The sequence below is a fragment of the Primulina tabacum genome, chromosome 14, assembly GCF_025594145.1.
Source record: "Primulina tabacum isolate GXHZ01 chromosome 14, ASM2559414v2, whole genome shotgun sequence".
Classification (NCBI taxonomy): Eukaryota; Viridiplantae; Streptophyta; class Magnoliopsida; order Lamiales; family Gesneriaceae; genus Primulina; species Primulina tabacum.
Genome location: NC_134563.1, coordinates 37654546 through 37664116, shown reverse-complemented (window position 1 = coordinate 37664116; position 9571 = coordinate 37654546). Strand labels below are relative to the sequence as shown.

Genomic DNA, 9571 nt, shown 5'->3' with positions numbered 1-9571 from the left:
TTATTATTATTAGATAAACAGAACTGAATTAAGATTTGCTGAACTTGTCAAACTTGAGTTTGCAAATAATAATAATTAATTAATAATAGTAAAAGAGACACCCAGAAACAAGTAAAATAGAAAACCAAGGCTTGAAAATACACATAATAAGAATCGAAATTCATTTCAAAGAACCTGTTTTTACATGCATAACATGCATTGATAAAAAAGATTGTTTTTTTAAGATTATTTGTGTGTGAATTATTTCCCCCAAAATTCTCCCACAACACCACGCACAAATCCAATTTCTTCATATAATCAAGAAAATGTTCCATGCATAAAATATTTCCACAATTTCATGAAGAATTCTGTACTTCGAGAAATGCAAGTTGTCAAACAATAATGTGTGTTGATAATTTCGAGTTTATTTAATCTTTAGTTTAAAAAAATAATCTTTATTTTATGAAAAAAATTGAATAAACAGACAATTCTGGTAAGCACATACTTTGCAGCAATGGAGTTATTCAAATCGGCGAACGCTGGTCGATGGAGAGAAGTCCTCTCTTCATACGAAACCCTGATCAAATCTCACCCAAAGCCCAATCTCATTTCCCTCGATCATTTCTACCGCAACGACCTCCCAAATCTTCTCCACCACAGGAACCCTAATCCCTATATCACTGCCGACGAGCTCTCCAAGCTCCTGCAATGGAAACTCGCCCGTGGAAAGTGGAGGCCACGCTTGTTAGCCTTTGTCTCCTCTCTAAGCGACGACATCGTTCGAGCCGCGTCTGGGAAGGCGTTCGATTCATTGCCTGACGTTGCCAAGGCTGTCTCTGAGTTGACTGTGTTGAAGGGCGTCGGCCCCGCCACTGCCTCCGCTGTTCTCGCTGCCTACTCGCCGGATGTTGCGCCTTTCATGTCCGATGAGGTGTGTAAAATTCGAAGTTCAATTATTGAAATATTTTTTTGAATTTTACTTATGCTTTTTTTAATTGATGTGGTGGAAGCTAGGCAATGGAGGCAGCTGTCGGAGATGCAAAGGATTATTCGTTGAAGCGGTATTTGCAGTTCGTCGAGAAGATTCAAGCCAAAGCTGAGGTTAGTAATCCCGTTTGTGCTTATGCAACTTATCAGCTTGATGCCTGATTAATCTCTCACTTAAAACACTGGAGTAGGAAGTTTCAATGATCTCTGGCTCGATAATATTTCATCCACAGTGGTTCTTCTACATCTTTGGGGTTATGAATTCATTGCACTTATATTTTTTTGCCCTTTACTTCTTTCTTCATTTGCTTGGATCCATAGTGTTGATACGAACACTTCACAGTTCACTCTATAGTATCATGGTGGAGTGACGTCTCCAGCTTAGTAATGGCTATTTTCGTAACACATTCAATTACATTTCATCGATAATCATTTTCACCCTTGGAGTTCTCCAACCTTTTCTTGCTAAATTTCCTCGTATTTCCCAGGAGCCTATAAGAAAAGTTGCTTCAAAACTGAACCTGGTAATAAGACTTGAAATTCAGCACGAGCCTTAGAGTGAGAAAGTTGCCTTACAAACCTCTGAGTGGGGTTTGGAATTCAGATAATTTATAATTGTTGGAAATAAGAGGTCCAATGGTACATATGTTATTTTAGCTATACCTCTTGTAATCTGTTATATTCTGCTTCACACATTCATTTTCTGATGTTGTATGGCAATGATACATCATGTTTTGAAAATTTTTGACGAGTCAGAATCCTGTAGTCTTGACATTTTCTCCGCTTTAGTAGTGAGTAGCTCATGATTTATTATCCTGACAAGCATATCCAGGAAATCAGTTCCATTATTTAATGTGATGTGGCTATGCACTTGAAATAGTATTTCACTCTCTCTATGTTGTGCTGATGTGAGCTTGCTTCTCAGTATTAGGTCGTCTACGTTACATGGGAACAAACGCTCACCCTAGAATACATCACAGGACGTGTGGGTCAATCGTGAATTTTACATGTTCTAATGCATATAGCTGCATATGCTCCATGGCTAATTCTTTCAGTGTATCATGAACTAAATTGTTAGTATTAATCCACCGCTTTGCTTAAATGATCCCAGGAATTGTCGACACTAAAGGAACCGTTCACTCCATCAGATGTTGAAAGGGCTTTATGGGCTGCTGCTATAGGTTCCAAATCAACTACCTCGTCATCGAAAACAGATGAGGTTAAGTTGGACAAGAAATCCAAAAGAAAGAGAAAATAGTGACTAACTTGTATTTTAACCAAATACAAACAGTGTTGCCTGTAGGCTGTAGGTGTATCTTTGTGGAACGGGACCAGGCATACATGTTTTGTTTTATGTTGTATGTATTGGTCATGGGGAGTTTTCTAATATACTTGCATTTTCAACCTATAACTATTAGTAATCTTCAATATCAGTAACTATGTTATTGCCTATCTATGTGGCATATTGTGCCCTCGAGTATCTGTACTTACATTTATTTTGGATCGGTAATGGATGAATAACTCGAAAAATATTGTGATAATTTTGAATAGCGTTAACATTTATTATGGTTCATAAAATTATGTATGCTTTTTTTTGTTTTTTGCTGAAAATTTATATGGGATGCTTCCCTGTTTACTGGTGCGACAGCTACTGTTTCCGTTGGTTTCATTTTCCCTGCTGCCATTTCCCACAGGTGAGTAGAAGTTGCAATCACAGTTTAAACTAATGGGATTTAGTTGGAAATCCTAACTTATGTTTATTAAAGTCCAGTGCTACAGTTTCCTTACTTTGTACGGTCCAAAATCACCAACCTAAGTACTCACACACTTTGTTATTTTGGGATTAGACTGATTTCCCAGCTTACCGAATGATACATGGATGCTCACGGGAATCGCAACAAAAAATGACAGTAGTTTCTTGGATCATGATATTCTTGGCTGTATCTTCCAGCGCTGTGGCCATCTGCAGCGATATATACAATGTTGTTAATGATAGGTAAGGAGCTGAAGCATATATTGCAGCTTTGTGTTTAAAAGTATGTTGGGTTACTCTATTCGTTGATCTCAAACTATGCCCGGCAGCCTGGGAAATAAAACACCTGAACTATATGTATCGACCTCAGATAGAGCATAAATCTTGCCCTGCGTTCTCTCTGTTCCTGGTAAATCTTTACAGCTCTCGATTTTCTGATTCATTGTAAGTGTATTTACTTCAAACATTGAAAGGGTGGTGCATCCAGATTTTAATGATGCTGTAGACTCACAAAATTTTGGCATTTGTCTGTCTTCAAAACTGCGGTTTTAGGTAAATATTTGATTGTCGATCCTTTATACAGATGACAGAACAGCTTAGTGTAGCCTTTGAGAGGTGATTTGGTGCAAATTGTCTTGATTGATATATCGCAAATGCAGCATTGGGTTCTGCGTATGATTGATTCATTATCCCTGTTGTCAGCGAGAGTTAGTCGGATTCGGCTTCTTATATTCTTATGTGTTTGAGATGGTATTCGAGTATGGTTAAATTATTTCAGTCTTTGCAAGTCTCTCTGGTCTTGGGACGGATTTCCTCGTTTTCTTCAAACACACTAGCTAGCCAAACTCCAGGTATTTAACAAACTGATTAGCGTATATAAAACAAACAAAAATGAAAGTTCGAAGCATTCTCAATATTAGATTCGAATGTTTTGTTCGGACAAAATTAAATTAGTCACGAGTGATTCTGTGAATTGGGAGTCGACGGTTTATAGAATGAATGGACAACAAAAAGTACATGTGACCATATTTTAAAACATCCACTAGGCCTGATGTTTTTTTCCTTGTGAAAACTTTATGACGAAAGATTTAATTAATACATATACCACCACACAAAGTCGACAGTCCCGCTAAAAGACCTCTCAGGGACTGCTAAAATTTAAGCAGCGTGAATTTGTAAACCAGAAAAAAGTCCTTCCTGATGATAAGCAAACGCCAAACGATACTTGTACATAAAATTATTATACACAGGTCTAACAAGAATGGTTGTATCCTCTCACAAAAGAATGATATTTTTTTAAAGAAAAAAATTAGTTAATATTTGACAGTTTCATTACAGTATAATTAACGAAATCGAGCCTTGTTCGGGGCGGGGTGGGTGTTATAATTATAATTATAAATTACATACGCTTACTGACTAATATGTCATCGTTAGAGACAAAAAGCAGAACATTGACAGTTGAGCTTCGTTTGGCTTCTCTCGCACGTTCTCACAATTTGTGAATTTACCAAATTAGACATAGAAGTGGAGGAGGGCCAATCCGTCGCCGCCAGAGTTCAAGACATCACCTTAAATTACGCAAAACTCGTAATTGCCGTTCAACGGGTCCATTTTGACAAAGGGCGTACTGCATGTTTTGTTTAGAAACATAAGCATCTCTTATTTAGCTTAAATTTTTAATACATAAAGGAGATCTATTTTTAAAAACATAACACACAATAAATCCATTGGTTATAATTTTCTCTCCTTTATATTCACATGAAAGATTATATATACTAGTGGACAATATTTGTGCGTAATATAATATATAAATATATACTTGCATGTGTATAATATATTTTAATGTTCCAAATATTTAATTAATTTAGTTCTGTGGATTTTTTTTTTAAAAAAAAGTGCTCTTGGATTATATTTTTTGATGAGTTTGGGAAACCATTACAAATTGTCTGTGTTGTGAAGGATAATTCAATTTACAGTAAAAATAAAAATTAAAATTGTGATGTATTTATTTAATTAAGAACATGTTAAATGCAAAAAAATCGCGGGTTAATCAAATAAATTGTAATTGTAAACTAATTAAAAGTGAGAGTTGAATCCATGTTCTAATCAACAATATGATGTCATTACATGGCGCTAATCATTCGGAACAAATCGAATGACTATTTTGTTTCTCAATTATTTTTAAGTTTCTTTTTAGTCGATTATTACATTGCCCAGTCGCATGCATGATTTTCACACATCTTAAAACACGGCTTTGATTGATTATAAGCCGCATTTATTTTTACTAATTTTGAAATTTCAATCACCTCATATTAATGATCGTTTACCTCTTAAACTTAAGTGATGATTTCTATTTACTAATTTTAATTTATTATTATACATGCCATCTTAGTAATATTGTAAAAGAAGTTTATAACATATTCAATTAAAATTTTAATTTGTAAATAATAATAATGATCTCATACCCTTTTTTGCATTCCAATTTCCACACCACGTTGATTGGTCTTTTTAGTATTTGTCCATTTTTTGGTTATTTTTCCATACGTTATTGAATTTTTTTGTTTTCTTTGGCTAAAAATCCTCCCATACCATTGGCCTTTTTATTATTTCAATCACCATATTTTCCAAAAATTAAAAAGGGAAAATGAAAATATGGAATTTCCTTTTTATTCTTTTGACAGTTGTGATTCTGACGTTGAAATGAAGGTGGCTATGATTTCATATTTCTGTCTGATTTTGATTTTCCAAAGTAGATTCAAAATCAAATACGTGTTGAGCTGTTACCCTTTTTCTTTTAACTTTTCACGAGTAGAAAAACAAGAAACGAACCAACCTGGCAACTTGCTAATCTGTTTAGCAATATGGTCAAAAATATTTAGCCACAGTTTTATGCTTACATATTTTTCAAAAAATGCCGAATTATTATCATCACTTGCAAGCTGTAAATGAATCGCAATAATGAAAATAAGGGACTTTGGTACCTTTCATACCAGCATTAGCCTTCCCCCATTCCTTCTTCTTCATATCTCCGAATACGTGTGAATATAATATTGTATACAGCAGTACTATAAAGTATAGTATTGAATTTCCGATATTTGTGCTGTATTATATCTGTGATTTCAATATTCTATCTCCTTAACACGCGTCCATTGTTGCTTCTCTTCACCTCCTCCATTATTCTATATCTTAATGTCATCCGGAATGAAGTTTTTGTAGCATTCACTGTCTCTACTGCCGCACCTCTTCCCTCTTTTTTTCTGGACTTCTCTTGGTGATTTCAGTGTGTGCAATAATCAGAAACCCCTGAAGAAAGGCTCCTATGTTTCTAACTTTTGATGTTTCTTCGGCATTTTCCTCGTTAATGCCCCTTCAAATACCTTGAAAGCCAGTCAAGATTGTATCTTTAGGTGTTTCTTGAGCAATTCCCCTCCTGGATTTTCACCATTTAGCTCGAAGAAGACTCACTGAGTCATTTCTTTTTCGCCATTTTGGCTTATTTCCTCTTCTGGGTTTTCAAGAACTTGTTTTTATATAATGACCCCATCCTTGTATTGGTGGGCAAAGGAAACTCACAGGGGGACCCCTGTAGTTGTGAAGATGGAGAACCCAAATAATTGGTCAATGGTGGAGCTAGAATCCCCCTCGGAAGAAGACTTCATGTACCCGACCGGCGCCGTTCCAAAGGGCGGCCGTAACAGGAACGCCAAGCAGCTCACTTGGGTTCTTCTCCTCAAAGCCCACAAAGCCGCCGGCTGTCTCACTTCCATCGCCGCTGCATTTTTCTCCCTCGCCTCCATCGTCCGCCGCCGCCTCGCCGATGGAAGGACCGACTCCACCGACACGTCGGTGGCAGAAAACCCTGCCGTCAAGTCAAGATTTTTTACCTGCATTAAAGTCTTCCTTTGTTTTTCTTTAATCCTGCTCGGGTTTGAAATATCTGCTTATTTCAAAGGGTGGCATTTTGGAGCTCCGGATCTCCAATTGCAGTATCTTTACACGCTAGCAAATCCTTCAACCGTAAAGGGTGTGTTTGATTCGCTTTATTCGACGTGGCTTCTGATCAGAGTCGAGTATCTTGCTCCACCGCTTCAGCTCTTGATCAATATATGTATAATTCTATTCCTTATCCAAAGCGTGGATAGGCTAATTCTGTGTTTGGGTTGCTTCTGGATCAAATTCAAGAATCTCAAACCAGTCGCCAAAAAAGAACTTGTTGATCTAGAGTCTGGTGATGGGGGTGGCTATTTCCCCATGGTCTTGGTTCAGATACCAATGTGCAATGAAAAAGAGGTGACACATTGATTTTAAAGCAAAAAAAGGATCAATTATTGGTCGAATTCCTCATTTCTTGATTGGTTTAGTTAGTTACTCGATATTGTTGGGTTTTGCATTGTGATAGGTTTATCAGCAATCTATTGCTGCCGTGTGTAATTTGGACTGGCCAAAATGGAGAATGCTGATTCAAATCTTGGACGATTCGGATGATCCGACGACCCAGTCGTTGATCAAAGAAGAAGTACATAAATGGCAGCAGAATGGTGCCAACATCATATACAGGCATAGAGTCATTAGGGATGGATATAAGGCTGGCAATCTTAAATCTGCCATGGGTTGTAGCTATGTTAAAGATTACGAATTCGTCGCCATATTTGATGCTGATTTTCAGCCTTACCCAGATTTTCTGAAAAGAACAATACCTCATTTTAAGGTATTTTTACTACTTACAAGTTTGCATAATTGCTTGGGAATTGTTGTATTAACTCAATTTGTGATCTAGAATTTCCCTTGTTCAACTTGGCAGAACCTGTTTATCATCCAAATCTCATGAATGTGGCATTTATTTTGATCGGTACTGATTACAGTTTGGGATAATATATGCATAAAAACTTGACAGATAAAAGTGTCGTGTTAATTGTCGCTGAGCCAAAATAAACATGTGGTTACTATTTGGATTGTAGGATAACGAGGAACTAGGATTGGTACAGGCCAGGTGGTCCTTTGTGAACAAGGATGAGAATCTATTAACAAGGTTGCAGCTCATTAATTTAGCATTTCATTTCGAAGTGGAGCAGCAGGTTAATGGAGTTTTTCTCAACTTTTTCGGGTTTAATGGGACTGCTGGGGTGTGGAGGATAAAGGCGTTGGAAGAATCCGGCGGTTGGTTGGAGAGAACCACTGTTGAAGATATGGACATTGCAGTACGAGCCCACCTTCATGGTTGGAAATTCATTTTCCTCAATGATGTTGAGGTATATCTCAATGCGAGAATGATAATGATTTTTTCGCTTTCTGATCCTTGTAGTTTATTTTTCTGTCTGAGTAAACTATTCCGTCGTGAAATTCTTGATTTTAATGTATTTAAGCTGTTTGCGAACCAGGTTAATTAATGTTGATTTATCGAAATTTTCAGTGCCAGTGTGAGTTGCCCGAATCTTATGAAGCATATCGGAAGCAGCAGCACAGATGGCATTCAGGGCCGATGCAATTGTTCCGTCTCTGTTTTCCGACCATAATCCGTTCAAAGGTTTGTGCAGAATCTTAAGAGGGGATTTCTTCTTTATGATTTTTCTTAAAGACCAAAACGTATAATAATGTGTTGTAGTATTGATGCTAATTCGTTGTGTTTCCAAATTTGGTATGTGCAGATTAGCATTTGGAAGAAGGCCAACATCATCTTTCTCTTCTTCTTGCTAAGAAAACTCGTACTCCCATTTTACTCGTTCACCCTTTTCTGCATCATTCTTCCAATGACCATGTTCATCCCCGAGGCGACCCTTCCATCGTGGGTCGTTTGTTACATTCCCGCAGCAATGTCATTTCTTAATATACTTCCGGCACCCAAATCTTTCCCCTTCATCGTCCCCTACTTGTTATTCGAGAACACGATGTCCGTAACCAAGTTCAATGCCATGATCTCCGGCCTCTTCCAACTTGGATCCGCATACGAATGGGTCGTCACTAAAAAATCAGGCCGTTCATCCGAGGGGGATCTGGTATCGTTGGTCGATAGACAGCCGACCCCTCAAAGGGGTAACTCAGAGGCGAATCTAGATGAAATGAGGGTGGAAATGAAGCAGCAAGAAGAGAGGGATATTAGGAAAAAGAAGCACAACAGGATATATACCAAGGAGTTGTCCTTGGCTTTTCTTTTGTTAACAGCTTCAGTAAGAAGCTTAATGTCTGCTCAAGGGATCCATTTTTACTTCTTGCTATTCCAAGGCGTGTCGTTCTTGCTTGTCGGGCTAGACTTGGTAGGCGAGCAGGTGTAAATGGAGTCTTTCAATTTTATTTTATTTTTGTAAATAAAAAGCGCGAGCAGATCCAAGATGATGCGTGGCAAGTTCAAGATGGCTACGAAGGGAAAATGGTCTTACTAAATAAAATATTACTTTTCCCTTCTTCTTTTTTTTTCCTTGTAATTTCATTTATTTTATGGGATTCTTTTTTTGTTCTTTTTGGTATATTCTTTTTGAACGAAGAATTGGTTTAAAATCAATGAAAGGGTATCCACCTAATAATGTTCTTTACTGATTTAAATATCATACTAGTCATTTTTATTAGTGTAGCTGCTCGTACTTTGTTGATGATTTTGTTAAGACAATATTCTTAAAATAATTATATATTTTGCAGAATTTTATGATTCAAGACGAGTGAGTGAACATTCATTGAGTCTAGCTGTCCTTATCTTCTTTGTGGCTACGATCATTAAATTCTTCATTCAACAATGCATGCACGCGAGTCTCGGCAATCTGGGAAGGTTCGACACTACCTGTGGGAAGGTTCGACACTACCTGTGGGGAAGTGCTCCAACAGGATCTGGGCCATTGATTTTAAAAAAACTGATGTATCTCA

General features: G+C 37.2%; 2 protein-coding genes across 2 annotated transcripts; both read left to right on the top strand.

Moving 5' to 3' along the window:
* The first annotated feature begins 324 nt into the window (after positions 1 to 324).
* On the top strand, positions 325 to 2544 carry LOC142524071 (uncharacterized). The gene is made up of 3 exons (XM_075627805.1): positions 325 to 910; positions 994 to 1080; positions 2078 to 2544. The coding sequence occupies exons 1-3, from the start codon at positions 494 to 496 to the stop codon at positions 2222 to 2224; spliced, it is 651 nt and encodes a 216-aa protein (XP_075483920.1). The 5' UTR covers positions 325 to 493; the 3' UTR covers positions 2225 to 2544.
* Positions 2545 to 5629: 3085 nt separating this feature from the next.
* On the top strand, positions 5630 to 9171 carry LOC142524069 (putative xyloglucan glycosyltransferase 12). Its single transcript, XM_075627804.1, has 5 exons — positions 5630 to 7009; positions 7119 to 7427; positions 7678 to 7968; positions 8130 to 8243; positions 8365 to 9171. The coding sequence occupies exons 1-5, from the start codon at positions 6254 to 6256 to the stop codon at positions 8986 to 8988; spliced, it is 2094 nt and encodes a 697-aa protein (XP_075483919.1). The 5' UTR covers positions 5630 to 6253; the 3' UTR covers positions 8989 to 9171.
* Positions 9172 to 9571: the final 400 nt, after the last annotated feature.

What these genes read in the sequence shown, in the direction of transcription:
- LOC142524069 (XM_075627804.1), top strand. Translation starts at nt 6,254, where the DNA reads ATGACCCCATCCTTGTATTGGTGGGCAAAGGAAACTCACAGGGGGACC. An exon ending in GAACAATACCTCATTTTAAG is followed by an intron (nt 7,428 to 7,677) that starts GTATTTTTACTA and finishes TTTGGATTGTAG; the next exon opens with GATAACGAGGAACTAGGATT. An exon ending in TTTTCCTCAATGATGTTGAG is followed by an intron (nt 7,969 to 8,129) that starts GTATATCTCAAT and finishes CGAAATTTTCAG; the next exon opens with TGCCAGTGTGAGTTGCCCGA.
- LOC142524071 (XM_075627805.1), top strand. Translation starts at nt 494, where the DNA reads ATGGAGTTATTCAAATCGGCGAACGCTGGTCGATGGAGAGAAGTCCTC. An exon ending in CGCCTTTCATGTCCGATGAG is followed by an intron (nt 911 to 993) that starts GTGTGTAAAATT and finishes GGTGGAAGCTAG; the next exon opens with GCAATGGAGGCAGCTGTCGG. An exon ending in AGATTCAAGCCAAAGCTGAG is followed by an intron (nt 1,081 to 2,077) that starts GTTAGTAATCCC and finishes AAATGATCCCAG; the next exon opens with GAATTGTCGACACTAAAGGA.